General features: G+C 43.7%; 8 protein-coding genes and 1 non-coding gene across 9 annotated transcripts; 3 read left to right on the forward strand and 6 right to left on the reverse strand.

The window, feature by feature from the left end:
* Positions 1 to 4,590: 4,590 nt before the first annotated feature.
* On the forward strand, positions 4,591 to 5,265 carry YALI1_C03036g (uncharacterized protein; the record flags this gene model as incomplete). The annotated part of the gene is made up of 1 exon (XM_501352.1): positions 4,591 to 5,265. The coding sequence occupies one exon, from the start codon at positions 4,591 to 4,593 to the stop codon at positions 5,263 to 5,265; it is 675 nt and encodes a 224-aa protein (XP_501352.1).
* A 15,434-nt stretch (positions 5,266 to 20,699) lies between these two features.
* Positions 20,700 to 21,036, forward strand: YALI1_C03197g (uncharacterized protein; the record flags this gene model as incomplete). The annotated part of the gene is made up of 2 exons (XM_068282179.1): positions 20,700 to 20,752; positions 20,799 to 21,036. The coding sequence occupies 2 exons, from the start codon at positions 20,700 to 20,702 to the stop codon at positions 21,034 to 21,036; spliced, it is 291 nt and encodes a 96-aa protein (XP_068138280.1).
* Positions 21,037 to 21,061: 25 nt separating this feature from the next.
* YALI1_C03201g (uncharacterized protein) lies at positions 21,062 to 21,522 on the forward strand (the record flags this gene model as incomplete). Its single annotated transcript, XM_068282180.1, has 2 exons — positions 21,062 to 21,199; positions 21,253 to 21,522. 2 exons carry the CDS (start codon positions 21,062 to 21,064, stop codon positions 21,520 to 21,522), a joined length of 408 nt encoding a protein of 135 aa, XP_068138281.1.
* Positions 21,523 to 21,963: 441 nt separating this feature from the next.
* On the reverse strand, positions 21,964 to 22,397 carry YALI1_C03213g (uncharacterized protein; the record flags this gene model as incomplete). Its single annotated transcript, XM_068282181.1, has 2 exons — positions 21,964 to 22,295; positions 22,349 to 22,397. The coding sequence occupies 2 exons, from the start codon at positions 22,395 to 22,397 to the stop codon at positions 21,964 to 21,966; spliced, it is 381 nt and encodes a 126-aa protein (XP_068138282.1).
* A 286-nt stretch (positions 22,398 to 22,683) lies between these two features.
* Positions 22,684 to 23,076, reverse strand: YALI1_C03221g (uncharacterized protein; the record flags this gene model as incomplete). Its single annotated transcript, XM_501353.4, has 1 exon — positions 22,684 to 23,076. The coding sequence occupies one exon, from the start codon at positions 23,074 to 23,076 to the stop codon at positions 22,684 to 22,686; it is 393 nt and encodes a 130-aa protein (XP_501353.4).
* Positions 23,077 to 23,386: 310 nt separating this feature from the next.
* YALI1_C03225g (uncharacterized protein) lies at positions 23,387 to 23,651 on the reverse strand (the record flags this gene model as incomplete). The annotated part of the gene is made up of 2 exons (XM_068282182.1): positions 23,387 to 23,438; positions 23,485 to 23,651. The coding sequence occupies 2 exons, from the start codon at positions 23,649 to 23,651 to the stop codon at positions 23,387 to 23,389; spliced, it is 219 nt and encodes a 72-aa protein (XP_068138283.1).
* Positions 23,486 to 23,566, reverse strand: YALI1_C03226r. Its single transcript has one exon. It is a non-coding gene; the product is annotated as a tRNA-Val (tRNA).
* A 775-nt stretch (positions 23,652 to 24,426) lies between the features above and the next one.
* YALI1_C03246g (uncharacterized protein) lies at positions 24,427 to 25,560 on the reverse strand (the record flags this gene model as incomplete). The annotated part of the gene is made up of 1 exon (XM_501354.3): positions 24,427 to 25,560. One exon carries the CDS (start codon positions 25,558 to 25,560, stop codon positions 24,427 to 24,429), a length of 1,134 nt encoding a protein of 377 aa, XP_501354.1.
* Positions 25,561 to 26,828: 1,268 nt separating this feature from the next.
* Positions 26,829 to 27,142, reverse strand: YALI1_C03261g (uncharacterized protein; the record flags this gene model as incomplete). The annotated part of the gene is made up of 2 exons (XM_068282183.1): positions 26,829 to 27,054; positions 27,120 to 27,142. 2 exons carry the CDS (start codon positions 27,140 to 27,142, stop codon positions 26,829 to 26,831), a joined length of 249 nt encoding a protein of 82 aa, XP_068138284.1.
* Position 27,143: the final 1 nt, after the last annotated feature.

Below are 27,143 nucleotides of genomic sequence, written 5' to 3' on the forward strand. Positions count from 1 at the left end.
CCTCTCACCATCAGGGACAGCGATATGCATCTATCTACCCCCTTGGATACCTCGAATGTCCTTTTTTTGTGACAAATTGTCTTTTCTTTTTCTTCGTACACAAACCCATTGTTGTGTTGTGGCTGTACATACCGTAACCTTATTTTAAACATGGTAAATTTCCACCAAGGTCCAAGGTCACGGGGTCGGCATTATCCGGAGGGGCGATCTAAACAAAAACGAGCAGTATATTTGGAGAAGAGTTTTTGCGGAATTTGGGTGATTTTTGTGGAGATTTTTGTGGAGATTTTTGTCAAGGTCTTAATTTTATTTTATTTTATTTTATTTTATTTTATTTATTTATTCATATTTTATATATATCTATATCTATATCTATATTTACATTTATATTTACTTACTTAATTTTTTTATTGTAATATCTGTAATCTTGCAACACCCCAAGTAATACCCTACCTAAAGATAGTTGAAGGAAATACTGATAACGGCGATTTTAGCGCTATTGTTGTATGACAAGGGACGATTAATAGCTCATCAACGCAACAAACAGACCGAATGCTCTCCAATGATATATATCACTAATCTCAGCTATCACTGGAACCCCAACAGGTGTCCCCTGTAATATCGGCAATGACGCATCTCAGCCGCTCGTAAACAATACAGCATTGTTCTCCTGAGTCTTGGCGTTCCATTCGTACTCACTAATATACGATATCTCTAGCAACAACGTCAATCACGTTCCCTTTCAGAGTTTTCTCAAAAAGTGCTCCAAAAGACGCATTTTTGGACTTTTTGGAAACCGGAAAACGCTGTCGGGGTTGTCATAGTGTGACCTACAAAATGCACCTTTCGGGATTTCGTTATATGTCCTCTGGCCGCCTCTACACTTGGTCTAATCAAACACTAAAAACGTGTCACCACCACGTGGGTTTGAGACATTGAGGAATATACGACGAGCTTCGAAAGGTGTATGGAGGCTTGGTGGGGTTGGATTGGGGGTTCTGACGGTGCACAATTAATTGTCGCATATTCCGTGAGGTATTTTGGGCTGAAAAATATTTTAGACGCGATTTATGAACAGAAGGAGATTAACAAGACATGTTGATAAGTTCCTGCGGGCATATATCGGGCTTGATATTTTGATTTCCTCTTTCCCCGCTCAAATCCACCCACTTTTCGTTATTTTGGGCAACTATTGAAATATCTCGTCTATTTAACGGTGATCATTTACTTGAGCTAGTTGGCAATATAGTTGGCACTAAATGTAGACCAGGGGGGTATCGCTGAGGAAAGAGGAGTTGCAGTTTACACTGTTAAAAGAGATGGAAATGAGAACCGGGGTTGGTCAGATGGATGTGCATCACGTGAGTGGCTGGCTGACCAGGAAGAAGTGCGATTCCTGAATGGGTAATCAGCTGTATCCATTACTGGAGTAATACATAATCCAGTACTGAAGCTTACATAATCTGGTATAGGAGTTTGCATAACTACCCTTCCTCTGGATCTTACATAACCACCCTTCATCTGGATCTTACATAATCACCTTCATCATCTCGCGCCAACCTCACGGTCCATCTATCGTCCTGACCACTTATATCCTACCTTTGGCGGGCTTCGGAGGTTCCTAAGTAAGGGGGTTCAGGGATAATTGGAGTTTGTTGGACATTGGGTTTTGGGCGGAGATGTGACGATAAAATGAGACGTTTTAAAAGGTATAAAATGTGCTGCAGAGTATAACAATACCTTCCGGAAAAAAATCCGGCAGATTTGGACATTCTGGGGTGAGTTGATGTTTTTTTTTTTTTTTTTTTTTTTGAGAATTAACCAAACGCTCTAGATTAATAAGGATAGATGGCATTGTTGAAAAAAATAGATAACCGAGTTCTTCGTGGTAAATATACCCGGATTAAAGTCAGTTTGAACCTCCAAAACCTCCCTAAAAGCTGTAGAAACCACTGTTCTTACCCCTATCATTTTACTTGACCTTCAACTACTGTTCTCAACTTTAAAGCTCAAATCTCCAACAACCAACTAAACTATCAACCATAAGTCCTCACACCCAATTAACCTCAACAAGTATAAACCCTTTTGACAACCCTTCAATCGCTCAATCCTCCAAGTAAAATCAAAATACAGACATACCAGCCCTTTCCCTCACTCACCCTTACCCTAAAACCGCCTGCAAAAACTCCTCCCCTTGCCGCCTTGACCATTTGCTCCTCTCTTGATTTGCCCCCACACAATCCTGAATCCGGCTATTAAACCTCAGCCACTCCAAATAAACTTTGTGGACACGCAAATCAACTCTGTCTTCTCTAACGTCACAGCCCTGGTCGCACCCTCTACACCACCCATGTCACCCCAATACACGCCCCACGTCGTGTCTATCATATAGTCTGAGTCGCGAAAACCACATTACCAATGTCACGTCCTTTCCCCGCCTCATCTCCATGACGTCACAAACGCCGACTATACGCCGTGCCTAGACCCTGATCAAAAGCCTAAAAATAATTTCGAATCTGGACCCCCCCTAACCCTGCCAACACCCACATTGCAACCCTGAACTGTACCACTATCACAACCCATACGAACCCTAACCCTGAGTTGCTGACATACAGTGTGCACAAAACACCATACAAGAAGACGCAGACAACTTGAAGAGAACTCTGGGGATAGAGGTATGCTTACGTGACCACCAAATTCCGATGCATGTATTTTGTTTCGTGTCAAGTCCGCGTTTTTGCTCCCAAAATGATGACCTGATTTTTCTGCATGCATAGATGTGAGAGAAAAACGGCGATTTGTGAGCAATTATGAGTATGTAAGCAATTGGCGCGTTGTTGAGGGCGTTAGGAATTCCTTGGGTGTCACGTGATACATTTTGTGTCGGCATTTCTCGATTTCATTGGTTTTCCAGGTTGAGCTTTATTATAGTTGACTTAAGGTGGAGGAGGTAAGTAAAGTGTGATTAAAAAGAAGGACCAATTGGTTATTGTTGAGAATGCCAACTATAAGTTTAGATTCAATCTAACTAAATTTAACTATCAATGTATTATTATTGGGAGATTGAACAGGTTATGAATGATGAAACTCATAAACAACACCAACTCCAAGAGTCACATGTGGAAACTAAAACCTCAATACGACTCATGTGATCCTTCGGAACACTCTTAACCTGTTCTCTTTGTCCGATTTGCGCATTTCATTTCGGTCGTATCCGTCGCTAAAACTTGGCACTAGATTGCTACTTGCTCGCAAACGTTAATGGATGACTAAGCGACTGCGATTGAGGTATGGGAGAGGGAATATGCGAAGTCACATGACATATATTGAGTTAATGAGTAAAATTAGCCGACTTTCATTTCTCCAGGACTAATATTCGTCAAGTTACAGAGTGGGGAGCGGATTTGGGGGAGGTAGTCATAAGTATCCACAAATTTTGATAGAGATAGGTTATCAATAAATGAAGATACGTCACGTGTTCAAGTGATCCTGATGATTATTCCAATATTGAAGAATCTCCCGAAAAATTGTATCTAGCGCTCTAAAGCTGTAGTATACTTCGGATTACGTAATGTCTATTGGAGGTCGTTTCTAAAAAGTGCTACAGTAATGTTGGAATTACGTGATGGATAACAATCGACGTAAAATCATTGTCGCCACAACGTGAGATTATTAACTGCGCTGCAACCCCATACTTATGAATCAATTTTGTTGAAATCCCTCAATTTTTATCGGTTCTGTTGTATCTCCTCTCTTGACTGTGACAAATGGCCTCCCCCAGACCTCCACTGCCACTGTGTTAGTTGATGCCGCCTTTTTAGTCTCACCCATTCACCACGTGACTTGCCCTCCTCTGTCGCCGGTTGTGGTACTCTTCTTGCCATTTTTCGTTTTCGAGATTTTCATTTTCCCAGTTATGATTTTTTGATTTTTTGATTTTGTGTTTTCACACTTCGTCGATTTGAGTTCTGGCAAATCATAAAATAAAGTTCCAATAACCTCCGATAAATAAAGTTCTGGGATTAACATCAAAAAGAATTGGAAGCCAAAAAGTTGCTTGTAAGGCGGTCGTCACAAATGGAGGGCAAGAAGTGCTCCAATTAAACTTTAGGGACAAGCAATGCATTCAGCGTAAACATGTGGGTATTTCTGTCTTTTCAGATCTCGAAAACCTTCATTGTGGCTCGTTCTAGCTCTATCCCACCACAGCCTCTCTCCCACCTGCTAGAGTTATATATATCTCGCCAGACCTCCACATGCCACCTCCCCAATCGCACACAACTTCACTCTTGTCACCTCGACTACACCAACGACATAGCTCTTGTCACCGCGACACAGCCCGTGTAATTCCCACGACATTGACGGTGTGACCACAACGACAGTTGCACATTGTTTACATTCGCTACAGCACACGGCATCGACCAACGTTTGACGATATCATCACATTCGCTTTTACACCCCCACGTCGCGACACAACTCTTGTGACTCCCCACATTGCCAGTGTAACCCCCCCAATCATCCACCACATTACCAGCGTAATTTCCAACATTACTTTTGTCATCGCACAACATTATCCCCCCCTCCCCCAAGATGAACAACATGTCTAACATTTCGAACCTGCCCACCCCTGACTCGTGCTCGGTGGAAGTGACACAGACGTCGACGCGGTCCTTCTTCGAAGAGATGGACTGCCACGTGACCAAGAAGGCCATGCTGGACTTTTCACCAGAGTCCACATTCATTCTGACTCCCGAGTCGGAGTGTAACTACACCTACGATAGCAAGGCGGCTGCAGACGGCGACTCCGGCGCACGTGACTCCTCACGTGATCTCCAGGCGACGGAGCTGACTGCGCGCGATCTCATTTCTTCGCTGCCCACGTCCCTGCCGCCCATTTCGGTGTCGATGTTGACTCGGCTGCTGACGGTGCTGCGTCTCCCGGTCACGTGCCGGCTACTAAGCAGCACGATTCTCGACTCTTTGTCGCGGGACTTTTACCGCCACTGGATCAGGTCGATTCCCATGGATGCAGCGATCCATCCCGAGTTGGTGGTGATTGCCACCTTGTCCGTTGCGATGAAGTTTGCCGAGGACGAGTTTTACAGCCCCAAGTTGTTTGTGGACTGTCTCAACTGCGAGCTCCAGTCGGTTTTGGATCCTAGCTATGTGTTTCCTACCGTTAAGGAGATGGTTGATTTGGAGCTGAGAATTTTGAAGGATTTGGATTACAACGTCGCTCAGTTGATGGGCGAGTTGGTGAATTGACCGCTCAAAGAGGAGCGATGAAGAACGAGGAAGAGTCACTGATTTAGGATCCAGATCTAGCAGTGATTCAACAGAGCAAGGAGCAGTCAACAGCTCTGCAAGGAAGCAGCTAGGAGTCATTGGATCCCAGTGACTAGGACGACTCTTTGAGTCTAGTGGAGACACTATATTTATTTGCATTTAGTAGTAATGGGATGGAGTTTGGATATGAGAGCGTGTGTGTAGTACCTGTACATGTAGGAAGAGTAGGAGTGGTTAGTAGTTGTTTGTAGTTGGTGGAAGGTCTGTAGTTGTATAGTACTTATTGTTGAATGAACTCTTGACTCGACAAGAAAGACATTTCAGTTGAGGGTCTGAAGATATCTGATTCCAGATCATCTTGGCATGCTGATTCCCTCAATGCTCTCTAGTTCCAACTCGATCCCTCTTCTAGTCGCATTTTTAATTTATAAGATAATTTTTGTCGTTCTGGGAATATACACGAGACACAATAATCACGCTAGTTTCACGGATACGAATGATACAAAAACATGGATTGCTCCAATAGAATCTCCCATGTCAGAGAAGTATACTAATATAAATATCTCCTGTGTTTCCTCCAACTATTGCCATCTGGATTGCATCTTGTTTACATGGACATTTGTCGACTTCTAATTTTTTAATTGTTTGTGAGAGTGGGCTGAAGTTGGCATTTGGCGACCGAATAAAATCCCGAAAAATATGGGAAAATAAAAACCGCACTGTGATAAAATTAATTAAAATGGAGAATTTCCCCCAAATTTCTCGGCCATATTATCGTCCCCGAGATGAGCCCAAATTAATGTGGTCTAAAGATTTAACTAGAGTATGCACCATGTGAACTACCCACTACTAAAATGGTACTCAAGCGATACTCTTTGTGTAATGACAGTGGATCTGTGGTAAGACACCAGCACCGTATTGGGAAGACAATGATTCTGTTGTCACTACATTGGATCCGTAGTAACGCCTTCAAGTGTGGTGGTGGCACACATGTGCTCTGTTGTGGGACGACATTCCGTCTGTGGGTACCAACATTGACCATATTGCGGGACGACATATACCCTCTGTGGTGACGACATTACACCTGTAATGTACGTCAAGGTAGCAACACTGAAGCAACCATCTGATGCCAGCCTGGAACGCATGGTCTCTGCATTGGTGTCGAATGCGGCGATATCTGCAATGTATGCTACATATGCATCAAAAATGCATCAGCCTGCACATAGATGGAGGAGACAGAGGGGGAGATATTATGACGTAGAGAAAGCAATATTAATCTGATCCGAAAACTGAGAGAAGAAACGAACTCGGAATGATCTTCTTTTACAACAAATGTGTCGATGGACTTGATTTTCGGACTGTATTAAAAAGTTGTGCAACTCTCTATTTCCTAGGCTAATTTTCGCCATTATATAGCTATAGCCCAATTATTAGACCTCCCCATGACTACGTACCATAAAGAGTGGAGTGATAAGGAACTAAAGCAGATAACACATCGTCGCGGTCTTTTAGATACCCTTAATTTGCTCATAACTTGTTTTATACACTCTTAACATGTGCTTTTCACTGGTTACCTGTTATCCATTGTCAACCAGACTTGTGTCGTATATGAAATCATAACCTCTCGTTTGCACCTCAAAAAGGCAACCACTAGCTCCTTGTAGCCACCACCACATAGTCCTTGTTTTCCCCATTACAGAGTCCTTGTCCCCACTACATCGATCATGTCGTCCCCATTACACCCCACCACATTCGCTCGTGGTGCCCACCTCACCCACCATGTCTCCCCCTCCTTGCAATAAGATTGTGGGGAAATGGTGCCTGTGTTTACGTAAAATTGAATTGGAACTATCCGGACATATATACTTGCTGGCGAGAATCTGAGAATGTTGCGGGAATCACGTGACTCCAGCAATTCCATTGACACCACAACCATGTCTATTGCCCCGTTTCGTCTCAAGCAGTATGGCATCTCCGAAAAGTTCCGCCAAAATTTAAGATAGTGCTAAAAAATCCCTACAAAGAAGAGACTAGCGGTGTTTGGTGTTTGGAACGCGAGAATGAGACATTTCGGAGGGATCACGTGACGCCCTAGGCTGGGGTTAGGACCCAAGTTGATGTTTGTTTGTTGTGTAGGGATTTAGGGCCGTGAGTCTTATCTGTGAGTCTTGTGGGAACATTAGAGAAATGTGAGTAAAATATATTTGTAGAGGAGATGACGGAGAATCCAATGGATATTTCTGTTGGTTTCTACGATTCCTGGATGGTGCAAAAATCGTCATTTTGTTTTTGAGATGACGTCATATGGCAATAAAACAGTGAATAAATGAGATAAAATGCCAAGAAGTTGACAATGGGGGCAAACAACTGTCAGTAGAATGATGGGGATTTTCCAGCCGTGCCAGGTGACTACTACGGTGGATATAGAAGAACGATGTATGATGACGTAATTTATGGTTTCATGTTGGAGAAATATTTTTAGGTTTCGAGGAAGCGAATGACGTCATTTAAGCGAGGAAGTAACCGATTTTTGACAGCGGCTTTTGTGATGCACGTGGGGGTTAGTTGAGATGCAAAGAAGTTGGCTGTGTTTTTTGTGTTTTGATTGACGTATTTTTGGACCAGATATAGTGTTTGGTTGGGTTAGGTGTTTAGTTAAGAGCATGGCGATTATAGTTGGCATGAGTCGAAAAGTCTAATTAAAAGTCAACTATTAATGGATTTTGACATATGTATTTGAGGAGGCTCGTACTGGACGAGTATTTTCCGGTAAAGATTGAGGATGTAAGTATGAGATTAATGAAGCCGGAACAAGCGTAAACCCAGACTCAAACTCAACATATCCCCTATGCTCCATCTTTGACGGACTACTTCTTGTCTGCAACGTCATCGTCCATAAATTGCACAAACGCTTCCAAATACAGACAAATATTGAGTACAGTCGTTTTAGACCCCCGGAAATAACCCAATCTATTCTCAAACGAGGGTCAACTGGTGCATGGGGTAAAGTAGGGGTAAAACCGTTTCCGAGCGAGTTAATTAAGTGGTGCAACTGTCTCAGTACTCACCGGATCGGAGTTCTGAAAGGTGGAATCAAATCGAAACATTACGAATATGCTAGCTCTACATTTTTAGCCACTCAAAAACCTCTCCTAGAGCTTTTCCAAGGTTCCGATTTTTGTAGTCAAACTTCTCGATCTAAAAATAACCTCCTGACCTCATCCACCTGCACATGTGCCATGCACCCCTTGGAACGTAAACTGCGGCATGGTACCGACATGACCGACGTGGTGCCCATGACATGGCCAAGGTGGTGTCCATGACATCATCGGCGTAACCGGAAACATGAAGAATGAGGTCATTGCATGAGTGGTGTGGTGGCCTACCACGACTTGGTGGCTGTGACTAGAATATATGGTATAATTATGTATAAATTCGAGAAATGACGCTAAAATGACCAAAAAAATGCTCATTAAACGCGCAGACTTGAGCTGCCAATACTGTCAACAATGGTATTCTTCAAATAATTCTACTAACTATTTAAGACGTTTTCTAATTTCCAAGTAGTCCATTGGTACTAAATCCCGACTAAAACGCTGACTAATACGTCCGTAAATAGCGCGCCTAAGATGTGGGGTAGAGAGGAGCGGACAATTGAAGATAATTATGAATTCAAGAGAAGCCGAATTTTTTTTTCTGAAAAACAGTTGAACGAAATCACGTGAACGGATGAACAGGCTTAGTAAGCATTACTGGGCTATTCTGTGCGTTGTTGGACACGTTTTGACAGACTTCTGACTTTTCTCCCATGGATATTGTGCATTTTAGACTGGGTCTATTCTCCACATTCTGGGTGCAGTAATGCTAGTTAGCATTTAGTGGAAGTTTAATTGTTAGTGCAGTTGTTAGTAGGGTACTAGCTGGTCACCCAAGTAAAGTTCAAGTAATGGGACTGTATAGAGGACCATTGAGAATGCCAATGAGATATGGTAGAGATATAGAAATTGTCTCTGGGGATTTCCAGAGGTTTCTATATGACAATATTTGGTTTCAGAGTCCTCACAGACGGAGTTTTGACGACACTGGACTGAGTTCAAATTCTGCACTAATAATGACACTACTTGTAGGTTTAGTCTAGGAATGAAATGTCTGTCAGATTTGCGACAAGACAAGATGGTGTGATGTGAAGTATATCCGTGTATTTATTGACGATAGTTGCATAATTATATCCATTTAAAATTGTCCCCTCGTCCTTTCGTTTCTACCTGGTCCTCTCCAATGTCTCAAAAATCGTCGTAATAAAATCGCACTAATACATGCAGCATTCAAGTTCAGAGTTTGGGCTGGCTAATTTCAGATGCCGGGAGTCCTCCCAAATTAAGCTTGCATCAATAGGTATTACTAGCGACTATCGGAAGGGACATTTCTGGGCTGGTACGAAAAACATGTCAACCATTGTAAAACGTTCTGGAAGGTAGCTGGCTGACCCGAGAGTTCGAAATCACTTTGAGACTAGCTCCATGAATGTCCCGATCGAAGAATTGACCCCTAATCCTCAAATTGAACGTTGTAGAGAAAGTCTTCCATGAACAGTCTAAAATTGCACTGTGGCGTGAGGTCTAGCGCTGTAAATTAGTGGATATAATGAGGAGAAAGAAGAGCGTCATTTATGTACATTTTCCAACTCCTCCGTGTCTCAGCATATTTATAGGGAAAGCCAGGAGGCAGAGAGATTTTGCCTAAAATGCACACGCGTTAAATTGCTGACAAAACACAATATATGACATCAAAAATACCTCCAATTAGTTATAGTAGTCCTTATTATCCACCTTGTCGGGTTTTAATATCATTTTGTATATCCACTGGGCCGATATTGACTATGTTCGAAATCTGCATATCCACGGACTGGAACACGTCTCAAGGTCGTGGGGTAAAAGTAGGAGTAATCTGGAAGCTAGGGACCGCTTTTTATCGTATTGTGGCTGGAAATAATGCACTCTGCTGCTTTCTGCAACTACTTTAGGCAACTTAGCGCGCATTTTCTGGGCTGGTATATCGGTAGTATGGATCTACTGTATAAGGAGGTTGGTTAGAGAAGTAAGAAGACATGAATTCCATGATCAGAGGTGTTCTATAGCAATATGTCAAGTACTTTTATTTTCAAAGACAGGAAGGGGCGTTTTTGAGATGTTCCAATCATCCTCCAAGTCAGGAAATGTGCCAGAAGGATTCTGGAGCAGAAAAAAAATGTGGACAAGTTTGGAGAACCTGTTTTTGAGTCCAATTCGGAAGACAAACAGGATAAAAGGGGTTCAGAATCATGAATGGTTCTGGATACGACCATCTACGCAGTCACCCATGGCAAAATACGGCATTGACGGGATCTGGAGGAGTTTCCACATGTGGGATGGGGAAACGCTGTATTATGTAATTAAACTAGTTTCTTGAAAGGTTTTTTCGCTCGAGCAGAGTCACGTGACCAGAAGGATTCTTCTGTTCAAGGGATTCAAACAATTTAATCCATCATTGACCGTTTTGTAGATTCTCATTTGGTATTAAGAAAGTTGGCACTAACAAGTGTCGAAATCTGTTTCTGGCTGCAAATGTGGATTTATGGGCGATATTGGGATAATGGTGTGTTCTTCTGACGTCTAGAACAGCCGGAAGATTTCAAATTAATCGCTAGTTATGTTTTTGGTCGTATTTATGGCCATCAGGCGTTGTAGTGGATGTATATTACGGGCTGGTCACTGAGGCGAGGTAGCGCCATGACATATCACATGTCGTGGGTAATGTCGTTACATGGAATTTGTCGCCCCATTTACATCACCAACGTAATGCCTTACATCACCAATGTCATGTCTACATAGACCATGTCCCGCCATTACACGGATCTTGTCACCCCATTACATATCCAACGTCTTGTCATTACACCCCCCATGTTACCTCCACATGTCCGCTGACTAATCCACACGGCTACTCCACCCCACCATTCCGCTTAATCGCGCACATTCCACCTGACGATCTGTTCATCATTTTTCCAAAGCGGCAAGAGATTTGCCTGTTTGCGGGTTTTCCCAAATAAGGTTGTGCTGTATAGAGGTATACAGTGCAGATAGAGAAATTAATAGAAAGGCGATTTTTGGCAATTTTGACAACTCCAGAATGATTTAGCGGTCTGGGGGACCATTTTGGATGTTTTTGAATCGAAATATGACCAGAATCACGCGAGATAGAGCAATGAAATAATGCCAAACATGGGTTCATTTTAGGGTTTGGAGATGCATATAAAATAAGGTTCTATTATTTAATATTTTTACTTATTATTTATATTTATTTTTATATATTTTTTGTTAGGCCCGGATTTTTGGCCGAAGAAAATATTATAATTAAAATTTAATGAGGTAACGAGACTTTAAATGGTTATATTAATCAGCAAATTCTTTTAAACCACATATTTGTTGTTCAAAATACATTTTTTTGAAGACATGTCTCTTGTGGAAAAGTAAGATGCCTCAGTTACCCTACCGTCCCAAACCGGCAATAAGGTTGTTATCTGTGTTTCTTAGCTGGTTTTCGTGTTGGACAGAAGGAGACATTTTACTCACGTGGATACGTCCAAAATCCGTCTGTGAGTAATACACGTGACGAGAAGTTGATTTCCGTTTTCAGGCTGCGAAAATACCTCTTCGTTGTGATTATACGGTTTTCGCTGTTTCGAGGCCAAGCCGACTCCATTTGGCCGCATATTGGGTGCTTATCAAAGTGTATTAGTGCGCAGGGCATATCTTTCAACTTTGTTTGTATGATTGCAATTGCGCATGTGTGGGTGGAAGCTGCGGTGGCTTTAACTCGACCAGAAATGACTCAATTGAGCTGAGGAGTTGATAGATGAACTGGTTGAGTCGTCGCGATCATGGAGATATAACAAAATCCATTCTGAGCTTCATATTTGCTGCATTTATCCGACCCTTCGTCCCACCGCCATTCACCGCAACTTATACCAAAACTCACGCCAACAGCAAGGTGCGTTTCCGTCGACTCATTTCAGCCAACTCTGAAGCTTGCTACCCACCGCCAACATGCTTCAGGGCGTCGTACACCTCTGGCCGGAGCCAAAAACCGCCGCAGAGGCTCCATGGGGACGCGGCAGAAATACGAGCCCGGAGAGAGGTAGATGGACACATATGGACCGACGCGAGCGTAATTCCGGTAATTAAATGTCTAAACGTGTTAGAAATGGACTCTGCGTCGCTCAGCAGGCGTTTTGGGTCGGAATCTGGCACTTGGAAAATTTCAAGAATTATCAGAGTAGTACGAAAATTAGTAATTTGCACTGAAACCGGATAAAAGTGAGGTCTTTGGAATCTTCAGAGTGCAGCCTGTCAAACGATATCCTTCGCTAATTGAAACGCGTACACCCCCAGATGACCGGATACAATTTGTCCTAATACTCCATACATTCGTGTATAACACGGAGCTCGCCAAATCCGAGATTCCAGGACCCTCGGAAATACTTCTCGTGACCTGAACAAGAACCTGCATATCATGCTGAATGTCAACAACACGGCCGTTGGAGTATATAGGGAATTACTGGATAGATAGAGTTGCACTGTGGGAATTTACACGGGACGGTGAAGAGTAGACGTAAAAATGGGAAAGAGCGCGAAAACTGAATATGGAACTCCGTCAGAATGAATATCACGTGACTGGGAACAAAATGTGCCTTTAAAAATTCCAATTCCGACGTTTTGACATCAATTTGAAGATAGTCCTGATATCTTTCAGTTTGTTGACTATTTCAATTAGCTTTTGGACCGAGGTTACTTCACAAACCTAAGTAATCGGGACATAATTTGAGTGTGTTTAGAGTGCTGAGTAAGCAACAAAAAGGTGCCGGAGTTAGAATATTATATTTAATCTGGGTTTGAACGCTGTACTTCAAAATTCCCACTATTTAACTAATTTTTTCTGCCTCCAATCTCGTCTGACTCTTGAGTTATTTACTTGCTCAATTTAGAGTGGGATCTGCACGGTGGTTGCCGGGGTGACGTTAGGGTTAGGATTAAGATTGAGGTGCAGGATTAGGATATCTGGGCAAGGTGGGGTTGGGTTAGGGGTGGGCTAGGGTAGGTGGATATGAATTATTGGAAAATGGAATTAAAGGGTGAAACTAGGAATAATTGGAATAAATGGGATAATTGAATAATTTCAAAATAAAATAAAAAATAGCGATAATGGACAATCTTGGGAATTCTGGGAATGAAAAAATCAACAACTGACTATTGATGAATTTGGCTGTTCATGAACAGTAGATTATTCATTTCCCCTCAGGCACCTTGTCTAAGACATGTTCTATTAGATTTTGGGTGGATTAAATCTGGTGATTGATTGAATAGTAGTTGTAAAACGGATGAAAAAAAAAAAAAAAAAAAAAAAAAAAAAAACATAACAAAAATTCTCACGCAGAGATGATGAATGACAATTATGAACAATTCAATAAATGTGCCGTTATGGCTAGTCTATCCTATGATCGACCTTCTCAACAAATGATACAATATTATTTATATATTAATTATGTTTTAATTACTCCAAGTCAAAAAACAGGCACAAACTGATTTCAAACACGGGGCTGAAATCTACACGTCCAACACCTGTAGTCGCATCAACCATGAGCATGAGTCTAAAATCCAATTGTCTAACATGCATTTACTTTTTCTGGTTACTTGTTTGGGCCACCAGCCTGTTCTTTTGTCTCACCTTTAGGCACCCGTCTTGCTGTTGGAGCAAGCCGAGATACAAGTTGAAGAGCGGAGGGAATAACGACATTGGACATTGGTGATATTAACGATGGAGAGACCAGAATCGAAGTACGCAACTTCATTGAGTGATTTGCTGATCTTTGGCGGTAGTGTGTACAGTACTTTACATGGAGCACTGTACTTGAAGTACTTTGGGGTACTGGAGACACTTGGATACCTATACTGGTGACAATTAGAGGTCGGGGACTTGATAGACACTACATTTGTTGTCCAGAATCCGACTCTCCAGAGCAATCTCCTCCACCCAAGACATCTTGACTAGAGTAGTATATCAGCAACCTCGTTAGAGTCAGACGGTTGAGACAGTTCAAGCGTTGTTGCCCGAATAGTCGTCAGAGAGAATTTGTCGCCCGAATAGTCGTCAAAAGAAACGAGTCAGGCGGTAAAAGAAAATCCAGGCTTCGGGTCGACTACGATAGATACGACGGTAGGGTGTTGGGCGGTCTCGAAGTAGGAAGCCATGTGAGAAGAAAGTCACGTGAGAAGAAAGCCACGGAGAATAAAGTCACGTGGGTAGGAATTCACATGATAGCCAACTCACATGACTCATAAGGTGACATGCCATCATCTCACCAGCAGTACAGTATGTAGTCAGAGAAGTCGGCATATGTCGGGAGGTGAGTCAGCAGATTAAAATACATTCACGTGACCTGAATTTTACCTGCTATGGACTCTATCTGACTTAATACGAATTTCGCGAGCTTTTCAGTCACGCCAGTCATTTCTGCTCTCGGTTTGTCACTGTAACTACTCACTAGCGGATTCAACTGCGCATTAGTAATATCAGACGAGTGACTCCAGACATTCCAGACGTTCCAGACATTGTAGTATCCACTTTAGTGCGACTCAAAACTGAAGAGATGGTTCTATTGAAGACGGTTGGACTGGATGTGGTGGTGTCATGAAGGTATCATACTAGTATTAGTTGGAAATGAACCCTGTTGAACATTTGGGGTGGGGGGGTTCTCGTATCTTGATGAGACTGTAGAGCATTGGTTTGCCTGAGTTACTTTCTCCCCCTGGTATTAGATGGGTTGGAGTCATTGTAGTGTGGTCATATCGGTGTAGACATGACAAGATCAACGTGAATATGACCAGGGTGTTTTGTAGCAGGACCAAAGTGTTTGAAATATGTAGAGCCACGATTTTTGCCGTCTTTTTTTGTAAAAACCGCAACTATTGTCTCCCTGTTGTCAAAGATCGTCCAACAACTGTCGTCTTAGACCAAGAGAAGGGCTCTGGACTTGAAAAAAAAGACGCAATATCTACACCGGGGGTTTTCAACAGTTGCTTCTGTCCAGCTGGCGCTTTTGCCCAAGACTTTTACGCATATTTGGCATCTACTGAACTGTGTCTTACGACTAGCAAATGATGAGTAAGTCATTGGTGTATTTTATCCCGTTTTCCACTACTGTTCATCAAGTCATTGAACCAGTTACTTCGAGAGGTGGACGAGACTCTCGATATTGGGCTCGTATTCGATGATGAAAAGGTGAAGAAGAAGAACTGTTGTTGGATCTTGACTAGAATGAACTCCTGCTCACCAACCAAACAACCAGCTCCACATGTATCTACAGTCAAATCATCGAGAATTTCCAGCGGAGATATCACTATTATTAGGAGCTACGTCTCATCGATTAAAGTAATTATTGTTGCTACTGTAGAGCCGATTGTGTTCTGGTCTGTTCTGTTCCCATCTGCCCAGACCAAAGGCACCAGAAGGAAGTTGGTCAGAGGAAGTGTCGTCGAGAAGTGTCGAGGAAAGTAGTTCGATGAGTTTTCGATTGTGAACAGACTACCAAATCAGCTGATCAACGCAGGCTGTGAAGCTCATTGAACGCCCATTAGACCTCCCATTAGACAACTCCACTAGACAACTCCTCGACGTCCACGTTTCAGCAACATGTCTGAATCCTCCCCGGACGTAGACGGCACTTCCCCTCTAAATGAGTCCGTCATCTCTTAGGCGTTTGAGAACAAGAGCGAGCACGGGGCATTTGCCATTGTCAAAAAGGCCTGAGACCAACACAGTTCCGACACCAACTGAACCGCCGCCGAACACAAGGATGTGTTACAGCACCTGATTGAGATGATCGGAGAAGACAAGGAGGGTGAAGATGAATCTGTGAGGTCAGAGGCAAGAGTAACAGGGTGATGGATATGTCTATTGAATAGCTGAGCTTCACTTCTCGAACATCGACGCTCTTTTGGGACCGTTCATGAACCAGTCAAGTCACTTCAACTCTGGTGATTGCAAGTAGTATTGAACTCCGGGTCGGGCTCTCCAAATTGTGAGTCGGAACCAAGCTCCAGTCGCATCGAGAGTCGAGTCCCTCCAGCTTGCGAAACGGTTTCTGTTGTACCGAGCAGCAGGTCGTCTCGAGCCCTGGATGCCATTCTCTCATCACCATTTCTCTGACAATGTTTCCAATGTGGCCGAAGACCAGATTTTGAGTATCTCAATGGAAGTAATACCAACTTCCAAGCTCCAGTCGCGTTAAAACTACGGCTATTGAGGTCACTACCCCACTATCCCGTCAGCGAGTGTCCTTAGAGAGTTGTTAACACTCTTGGAGGAGCGGAATAGAGAAGAACTTCAGAGAAACGAAATCCACCCACTCAAGTGGGTTTTTCATCACGTGACATGCCAGCCGAAGATTCAGGGCTTTCTCTACCTGATTAGATATGCAGGATACGGCTTGGACGCCTGCTACTTCACTGACATCTCATCTTCTCACAGCAACTTTCGGAGACCGAGAGTGGAACTTTGACATTGTCTATTTGGCGATCATTTGGCGAAGGTCATGGTTTAATTCTGATTTGCCTCCGTCATTTGGCTCCATCATCAACTATAGCAACATTGGGTTGAAGATACCGCCTCCAGACCTGATCTCCAATCCACCAAGCAGCCCTCAAAAGACCCCAAAACCAACCTCCAACCACATCCAGACACCCTCATTGACTGCATCCTGCAGAATCGTTGCAGTTGTCAAATGAATCTACACGGTTCTGTACGGAACTGACATTTGCCATAACCATCCTTTGCATACGGCAATGGTAGATCGACAGACGATCAATGACGTCAATGGTTACTGGGAGTTTGAAGAACTGAATCATTGATTAATGTCAGGCCAGAAACTTGTTATCAAGCTCTACGACTATCACGCTCTACAACTATCAGGCCCCACAACATGGAAGCACTTCAGAACATGCACCCTGTCGGACTGACTACGCTGTCTCTGCTGACTCCTCGCACTCCAGCCTCCAACCGTCAATAGCCACCCGGAACCGCTTCTCCGCCCCCGCCAATGTCTCTGTCTCAAGAGCAAAGATGATTGAGTTCAATTTATGTACAGCCGCGCCGATCATTGGAGAGGTGGAGAACAAGGAGGCGGGGAGAAAGGCGGGGGAGGAGGCGGGGAGCAGACTGGGGATCACGTGAGAGGATAATTTGGAGTAGATTGGATGTCAGGAATCACGTGATCCACACCGAGGCATATCTCTAGTGTACTTACTGCAGTGTACGTAGTGTACTCATTGGTAAGCAGTCTTGCTGGTTGAATTGACGGTGATTTTATCGATTTCGGAACCTGGAAAGTAGACGAACTGTGTCCGATTAGTAATGGTTCGATATATATCTTATTACATCATCTTTTTTACACCCCCAGATACGTTTTCTTTCTGTTTTATGCATACTATTCTCTCATTTTCAACGCCAACTAAAATCCCAACAAATTACGGTTGCCCCAAGTAAATACAAGTAACGTGAACTTTTTGCGACCCAACCGGATTGACGGAAACAGCATCAACAGACATATTGAGGAGCAGATTTTCAATGTGGCGATATTTCGAGTGTCCGGAAATGCCTTCATCAAGTCTGATTTGCCACCTGACTTGAAATATCGAGCCCCTGACTCGAAGTGATTGAGCGACAAGGAGAATGAAGGCTGGATAGTAGTCATCTATGACAGTATTGATTGTATGACAGAGCATTAATTGAATATAAAAAGTATCAGTTGATTCATTCAATGTCCTGAATGAGAGTGTCAGGTTTCAATAGTAGTATACCGCCGCTGTGTATTAACACAGTAGACAAGCCGTGTCAGATAGACCTTTTCAACCACTTCTAGCTGGTGAAGGTGCTTCTGATCTTCATATTGTCCAGGTAAACAAGTTGTAGAGTCGAGATATGGCCATTGGGTATCAAGACTAGTGGCAAATGGCAGGTTTCAGCCCTCTCATCTGCAGAAACTGTTTATCTGACAACTGCGGAGATCGCAGACATTGCAGACATTGCAGTAGATGTTTCAAATGGTGACTAAGAATATGGGCAGATGGAGCCCATAAGAGTTAGGGATTGATTTTTGTGGGTACGGAAAAAGCACTCAATATAGGTTGCTTTTGATTCACGTATCGTTGTTATCAGGCAGGTGAGTACAATTCCTATCAGCGGAGGGGGAAGACGGTTCTGCAAACGAGGAAAGTCCGAAACAAATCAAAGAGTTCTTCATCAGATTCTCTGACATTGTTTGAGACCCGTTTTGGCTTCTTTCGTCACTTTCACCGTCTCCACCATTTTCCAGCGCTATCAGGCGAGAAGGGTGGCAGGATGCAAAAAAGCAGGATGCAAATGCTTTTTAAGACAACAAGCAAAGAGCAGAAAAAGAAATAATGGCGGGAAAACGGCTGATCGAGAGAAGCCGCTGATCAGCATTCTGGATCCGCACTTCGGTGAGTCATTTGGATCAATTTTAGTACAGTTGTAGAAACCAGACGGTGAAGGGTTATCTAGATGGCTGAAAATCACGATTGAAGATACAGAGTTGTAACCAGAGAAACAAGAACAAAAAAAAACAACCAAAAAACACGTATAATATCCCCTTGAAACATTCAGCGACTTGATATTATCTCTGGATGAGATTTCTGAGGACTTTTACCATCCTAAAGTCACACATTCATCCTCAGCAAAAAACCATAGATTGGGTCACGGAGAGTATATTAGAGCTCCCTAGATGTCACATGACTCTGGATGGACTCATTCCATGCTCTTTTACCAGCTTTACTCATTGAAAAATGTACTTGTCTTGTTACTCTTGGTCGACTACAACTTTTCAGACCAATATTGATCGGGTCCATTTTTAAAACATTTTTAAAACAGAACAGATAAAATGTCAATAATGGTATCAAAAAGATGGGTAGATTCTAGCGATCATAATGGTGCAATTAAAACTCAATTATCACAAATATTCAGCAAGTTGAGTGCAATTTCTTATCAAGTTGAGACACTAGAGTCGATTGTCGCAATGTCCGAGCGTTACGACAGGATCAAGAATGGATTAATTTCGAAAGAAGGGGTATAAAAAGTATCGGGAAAATAAATACAAATAATATACTGCAGTTAAAAAAAATTCGTCGCGAGACATTCGAGTTGTGTCTTGACAGTTAGGTCAGTACAGTACTGGCTAATTAAAGAGGAGAAAAGTCGGCTTAAAAGATAGCAAACACAGGCTAAAGGTGGTAGGAGTTATTTACTCATATTTTTTCATATCAATTGTGAACATCTCTCTCTTCTTTATATCGTTTTACGTTGTTTAGTCATTGATATTTTATGTGATGTTTTGTGAGTGATTTCCAAGTAATATGTCAACTAACACTACTGTTACTTGACAATTCCTAACAAAACCAGCTATAACACTACCAGATTCCAACCATACCGCTCAACATACCTATACAACGGATATTGAACAATCACGACAACATGGTGAAATGCCAAACAGAAGCTGATACCAAACAACTGCTGATATTATCAAATCAACTGCTGGAAAAAGATACGACCATAAAATACAATCGTCAAATCTCCCCGACGACGGCCCACAAATTGTATTGGTTGCGGCTCTGTAGACTAGACTCTGAGTGAGAAGCTGAAGACAGAGAAAACGAGTGCTATAAATAATTGAGAATTGGTTGATTGACTCTGAGTAAAGGTGTACTTTCTCCTAGATACTCTCTCTGCTGTAATGATACATGATAGAACTGAATCAAACTATGATCAAAATCTCGGAGGGAATGTTTACCGAAAGAATCGCAGATACGTTAGTAAAACATTATATTATGAGATCAGTTCTTTTTGTAAACAGTAATATCTGAGAAAATATAGTCACGTGATATACCTACCCTTGGAATGGGGGGATGTCTGTCATTTGAGCATTTGAAAAACAGTTTGAAACAGCTTGAAAAACAGTTGTCGCCAGCGAACTCTTTCAGCGAGACGTAAAAGTCTTGCGATATTGAGCGTTATCGCCTCCGGATACAAATCATGTTATTCTACTGTTCAGTCATGTGATCTCATATCTAAAACACGTGACCGCGAATCATTGATCCGATTGTTCTACACTTGTAAGTTTTGAGTTTCAAAACGAATTGAAATAAAGAATTAAGTTTTTTAAAAAATTAAAAATTCACATTTCATAAAGCTTAAATATCAAGCGACTTGGCAGAAAAAACTATAAAAAAGACAAAAAAAAACACCAGGAAAATGATATGATGACGGTTGCACAAAATTCAAAATTGAATTGATGTTGAGTCCAGAAAATGGTCTTGGAGGGGCCCAGAATAGATCTTCAGAATGGGAAAAATGAGAAGAGGTCTATCAGTATCCCATTGCCCTCAGAGATGACAAGAGGTTTCTAGGGCTTGGCAAAAGAGTCATAATCTCTGGATTGGATTCCGGTACGGACGGTACGGACTTGTTTCCATTTGTCTGGGTGGCTGTGGTACATACCATACGTCTAGTGGCTCGCTATGCTGGCTTGGGCTTTCTCCTCGACGAGGTTTCAGCGAGTTTGTTGAAACAGCGTTGAACCCCCGTTTTGCATGTCCGACTCCAGCCAAGTCCAAGACTCGTCGAACTCTGCAATTGGACCCCTGAGCTCGTTCTGTTGTACTGGTTTTGAATGATACTCTGCCACACTACTCGTCCCCGAGTAGATCAAACGTATCCTGTCTCATCTCCGACTCGGGATGTGCCTCCAGCTTGGCCCATTGTCTCTCCTCAATTTCGTTTCGGCTCTCATCGTGTCATCTCTTCAGTTGTTTAAGGTGGTCCTGGCATATCCACACCAACGTCCATATTCCGGGAGCATAGATGATCGCGTTACACGATGAGAATAGGTGGTGCATCCAATCGAACCATTTGTGGAGTCCACAGGAGCCATTCTGCGATCCGGGTCTTGTCGATCTCGTGTTTCACGAAAAAAGATGGAACGTCACCATGAAAGCAACAAGAGCGGGAGTCCAGAACCAGACGATGGAGAGCACGGTTCGCAGAGGCCCTGTTTTTGTCGTCGGGGCTGGTTTCATTGCCGAGTTGGAGAACCACTTATTCTGGAGGCGTACAAACAGCGGGGCGATCTAGAACCACACTCTGAGAAATGTAGTCATGCGATAGGGTAACTCTCCAACACACCAAAAGCGCCTTCTTTGGCAGTGAAGCCCTCGGGGAATATGATATAAGCAATTGGTATTGTTTTTTTCACTTTCCTGGTTGGCAATGGCTGTTGTCGATTCAAGTTGCTCATCCTCTACTGTAGGGGTGTTCTGGTGTTATTATGCACCATGGGGTTTTTGCCGTGACCTTTTCTCCGAATCGGGATGCTGAATTGTGGATTCGCCTGGCGCGAATACGTTGGTTGATCCATTGCCTTCGCCACAGTTCAAGGAAAGTCATTTTGTTGGTGCACCCTTTCGTCTTTGGCTGCGCTGTCCGACTGTCTTATCCGAAATGGGGGTTCCTCCCCACTGAGGTTGCTTGAGTAGTGCTTTGCCAATTGCTGCCGTCGACTGTACAGTAGTGTTCCTAGATGGGTCTCACGGGTTCCAGTAGGCGACGAACGGAGAGTATGGTAAACATTCCGGTCGGTGATATATGGGTCCACATTCTGATCTTCAAGTCGATCGTGGGTAATCCCGACATGAAGATTGGCCTGAGCCGGGTACGAGTAGTAGGCGAAGACGTTCTCCAGAGCAGATAAGAGTTCCGGCTCTTGCCAGGACCGTCAAATGATACCCAACCAGGCTCTGCTGACGACGTTCTTATGCAGAGGAACCTCAGATTGTCGTGAAGAGTCTGTGTACTGTTCAAGTTCAAGTTCCCCTGGAGGATCACGTGTGAGGATGGCCGATAATAGACTGTGATGAATCAGGGAACAATGGGACGGGGACGCGAAAAGACAGCCAATCACTGTAGACGGTAGGAAAGTGACTGGGAATGTGGGAATGACCTAGACTCATGACTCGTGAATTCGACCATAGTGAGTGTCCACTGGGAGATGTCACACCCTAAAAGATCTTACTAGGGGATCCTCTGATGATTGCACGAGCTGAGCAAAACACACATGTCCTTGATCGACCGCCGAATTGCCATATACTGACACGGACTCCGATCCCAGATCTCCGATTTTGCGTAGTCGCCAGCCACAGCTTGACTGACAGCATAGAGCGGTCCACAGTGGCTTCCATTGAGATATCTGATATGATGCAGACCAATTGGCAATCACTAAATCAGCACCAACAACATCTAAACCAACAACTCGTCCGTTTCTCCCTCCTCGACCACCAACCTCGCTCGTTTCCATCGCCCCAAAGCGCCGACCAAACACAGGACAGGAAAAGTGATAAACAGATTGGTGGCAAAGAACAGAAGCCACCACGTGGCGTCAATCTTCTTGGAACGGTCCATCTTGTGCATCCGATCCACCAGTTGCCGCGTCGAATACGACCCGGTCATGAACACAAGCCAGACGGTGAGATTCTGTCTCCAAGTCGAGTCGGAAACCGAGCCTGTTTGGTTGGGGTTGGAAGGGGACATGTCACGTGTCGACGGAGAGGTGATATCACGTGTCGGTGGAGGAGTGATATCACGCGATTCTCCCAATTCCCGGTTGCTTTGTGCCTTGTTCTGAGTCATCATAAGTGTGTACTTTGTAGTTGGGCTAATCAGTTTACATAATCGGAAATATAATCTGGAGACTCGTACCCCACCCTTAGTTTAGAGTTGGTCAATTTTATTTTATTTTGTCAACTTTTTTTTTGTCAACTCACTCCAACTCTTCAACCAGAGAAGATGGAACGCAAAGAAGAGCACTTTTGCGTCAAAACATGCCCCTCGGAGCTCAAAAATGTCTTCAGCTTGGCGATCAGACCCCTCCAACACGGCATTTAACTGCATTATCATCACCCCAAACACAGTCTATTAACTTGTTTAACTCTCTACCCCGAGATCAAGTAATTACCAAGTAACTTCTAACAATACTCCGTCGATTTTCCCCGGGGCTCTCCGACTTGAACCAACAAAAAATACAACTTGTTTCCAAGTCACATGATCCAGCGGAGGATCGAACTCCGAGCCTCCTCGGCACTGAAATGTGAGCGAGACGTGATAACCATTACACCACTAGACCCTGGTGGAAGACCGGTGAGAATAGGGGGTACTTCCGGGAGAGATTGAGTAGTGAAACTGCAAAAACTTCCTGAAAAACGCGTCATACTCTGTTAAAATGGTACCATTCGATTAAACGGAGTCTGACCAACATAATGGTGTACTTTACATATATATTTTGTCACTTTTGAAGAATGTTAGGTGGAGTAAATGTCCTGTTAGACGATGTGAGCCAACACAAGAGTGGTATATTCGATATAGAGAAGCCAATTGAGTAGAAAACAATTGTTAATGACATTATTCGTTCTGCTGAAACGATTCGGAGGACTCCTACTCTTCATCTGAACGCTCCTTGACTCGAGTTCGTGGCTCAAAGGAGCCCCTGCGCGTGTATCCAACAGCTCTGCTCAACTCAACAGCAACTCTTGCCGAACAGTTGTAGCTCAGAAGTTGACAAAGAATAGTACACCGGGACGTGAAAACCTATCGCTGGTCTTAGTTGAGGTCATGTGACTAGTTCAAAGACTGGCACGTGGTTGTAATCATGTTTTGCGTTTCTCTCCAGGTGTGTGTAATTTAGTAGGACCAGAAGTACACTCGAGACAGAATCAAAATGTGTTCTCAGTTCCGTAACATGACATTGGTTCATTACTTCTAACATTTCACTATATACATTTCTATCCACCAACTGTCCTTCACTCTAAGAAGCCTACGGAGGAGCGGGGAGGAGTGGGAGGAGTGCAAAAAAAACAAACCTCTCATGAGATACTTCTGTAGACCCACAGTCATACCGGATAAGACCGTTCGTGGTCACCGTGGTGACGATACTGAAGCTCTTCGGCTACCCCTCATTCTTCACTCCTCGCTCCCCACTCCCACCCGCTACTCCTTCAACACGTCCTTCAAACTGACGGTGGCACTGCCCCGCTCCTTGGGCTTGGGCTGTGTGGGACTATCCTTCCATCCAATCATGTAGACAAATCTAAAAGTGGCGGGAATGCTCCCGTCTTCCTCTCCATGAAGCGACTTGTAGATGGCGTCGGCTGCAATCAGAACGTCTCGGGGTAGAGAAGAGGCACGTGTCAGCACGGCGTTGCCCTCTCCCATGGCCTTGAGATCGTCCATGAGCGCCCAAATGTCCGGATAAGACACAATCACGTCGTCTACATCGACAGTGAGAAGATTGAACTTGGCCTTCTGGAGTAGACCGCCCATATCTTTGACGTCAGCCAGAGGCGACACCCGGGGAGAAACTCCGCCTCTTCGTTCCATTTCAGCCAATTGAAGCGAGGTTCGCAACTCAAACAGCGTGTCGCCACCCAGCATTGCTCCCATGAACATCCCGTCAGGCTTCAACACGTTGTTGATTCGGTTGAGCAGACCGGGCAAATCATTGATCCAGTGCATGGACATGGTCGAAATGACGGCGTCGTAGGTGTTGTCCATGATCAGCGAGTTGTTAATAGAGATGTCTTCTTCGTTTCCGTGCGCCAGAGTCACAAAGGCATTGGGGTTGAGTTCTCCAGAAGCAACGTCCAGCTTGACCACCGCATCGGACGCAACCTCCGGGTTGGGGTTCTGTTCGGAAATCGCCTCAAGCACATTATAGTCTCGCAGCAATGACTGCTCGCTAGAATCCAGCATGGTGACGTGTCCAAATCGACTTCTGACCAGCCGATCGTCTTCGGTCTCGCCCTTCAACAGCTTTTGCTCCAGCAATCCCGGGCCCGATCCGAGATCCAGCACCTCCGGAAACTGCCGCGAAATGAACGCCAGTCGCTCAATCATCCGGTCGCTGATCTCCTGACGCAAATAGTCCGTTTGTCGCGACACAGACGCATTTGCCGACGCCCGGTTGCGTTGAAGTCGCTTGGAGCTCTTGCAAAAAACCTCCAGCGAGTAGTGGCGCGCAGCCACGAGGGAGGGAGTGGTCACGTGGGAGGTGGTCACATGGGAGGGAGTGATCACGTGAGAAGAGACGGTCACGTGCCGCACACGGCTTAGTTGTCGCAGCATTGTTGTCGGTTTGTAGTGGTGATTCTGGGTGAAGAAGTTGATGTTAATATGCAACCTGGTCCGATAAGGTTTGGAGGCGCGGCGGCAACTTCTGGGGAAGGTGATTATCTGCAGTTTGAGGGGGATATTGGGGTTTTTGAGCACGAAAAGCTCTTTAGACGGGTTGGTTTAATGCATTTACTTTTTTTTTTGTTCTCTCAGATGTTAAATGATGGAGTTGGATTCCTTGTATTTTCACTAAGACTCTGACATCTAACTAGGATGCAGTGTTTAGTTGGGAGCGATTTATATTACTTGTATATTCAAGTATATAGTTTAAGTAGGTAGTTGATTATGGACCTACGAAATAATACAAAAAAAAAAAAAAAAAAAAAAACCCAACAAACCAACTGTACAATTTGGGGGATTTATACCATGAAACAGTACAATTGGGGCATTTATATCATCTTGAGACAAGATTCGGAATGGTTCCATTACCAGGAACGAACGAACCAACAGTACAATTTGGTGCATTCCAATGTCTGGGGTTCAAGAAATCACATATTACTGGGTAGATCGATGAATAATATCGGGAATTGAAATCTGAAAGAACTACTGCACTTGTCGGACATTGGACTATCGATTGACAGCTTTATACGTGTATATTTTCATGATACAAGTGCCATTTTGACTGACATTCTCAACCTTAGTTCTCACATCCATAGTCTCCATAATGGTTTACTGTAGATTGCTCTGCCGTCGGGTTTGTGCTAATGATATTTATATCACTGGGGAGCTCTTGATGGTGGGATTGTATTGGTCAAGTCGTTGTCGCCATATCTCCGTTCGTTCAAAAAATAAGGAGGAAATTCGGAGGTAACACTACAGAAGGAAATACGTTCCGTCTTTGGGCAAGTGCTTGTAGCGTTTTTTGGAGAGTATTTAGGGGAAATACACGAGCACTGGAAGATTTCTGGGTCTCAGATTGGTAGGTTTATCGACTCTGCTCTTCAGTATGCACAATAATGGTCGATATCTGAACATTTTGTGCAAGCTGATTGTGGGGTCTATGCTGAAACTGCTTTCACCTCAAATCGCATCCGACAAAGAAGGAAAAAGCAACTGAAACAGAATGGTTGTTGACGACAGAGCAATCTTCAATCTACAAGTACAATACAAGTACAAGTACACACCTACTCGGCCATCAAAAATGACACAGACCTCTGAAGACCTGATTAGAAGAAGCATTCATTTTAACTGTCTTTCTCGGAACTGGTGACCAGACCGACTCACAAAATGCAGATAAACAAGTGGATAAGTATCAGAAGCACAAGAAGGAGGATCAGAAGGAGCTTGGATCGGGTTGTGGGTCGAGATTGGGAGCGATAAAACATGGCAACCGTCGATATGTCTCTGGAGGACCGTCTGAAGTGTCCGACACGAACCGCCAGCAATAAAAAACACACCATCTGCTGTAAAAGGTCATTACTGGTGATATCGCACCGTTGTAAATGTCTGTGAGCGGCTTGTTGAAGTCCAGGAGGAACATTCTACGAGGTCAAACGAGGCAGATTGGCCACACCATGACGCATATCGTCATCATG

The sequence above is a fragment of the Yarrowia lipolytica genome, chromosome 1C (assembly GCF_001761485.1).
Source record: "Yarrowia lipolytica chromosome 1C, complete sequence".
Lineage (NCBI taxonomy): Eukaryota > Fungi > Ascomycota > Dipodascomycetes > Dipodascales > Yarrowia > Yarrowia lipolytica.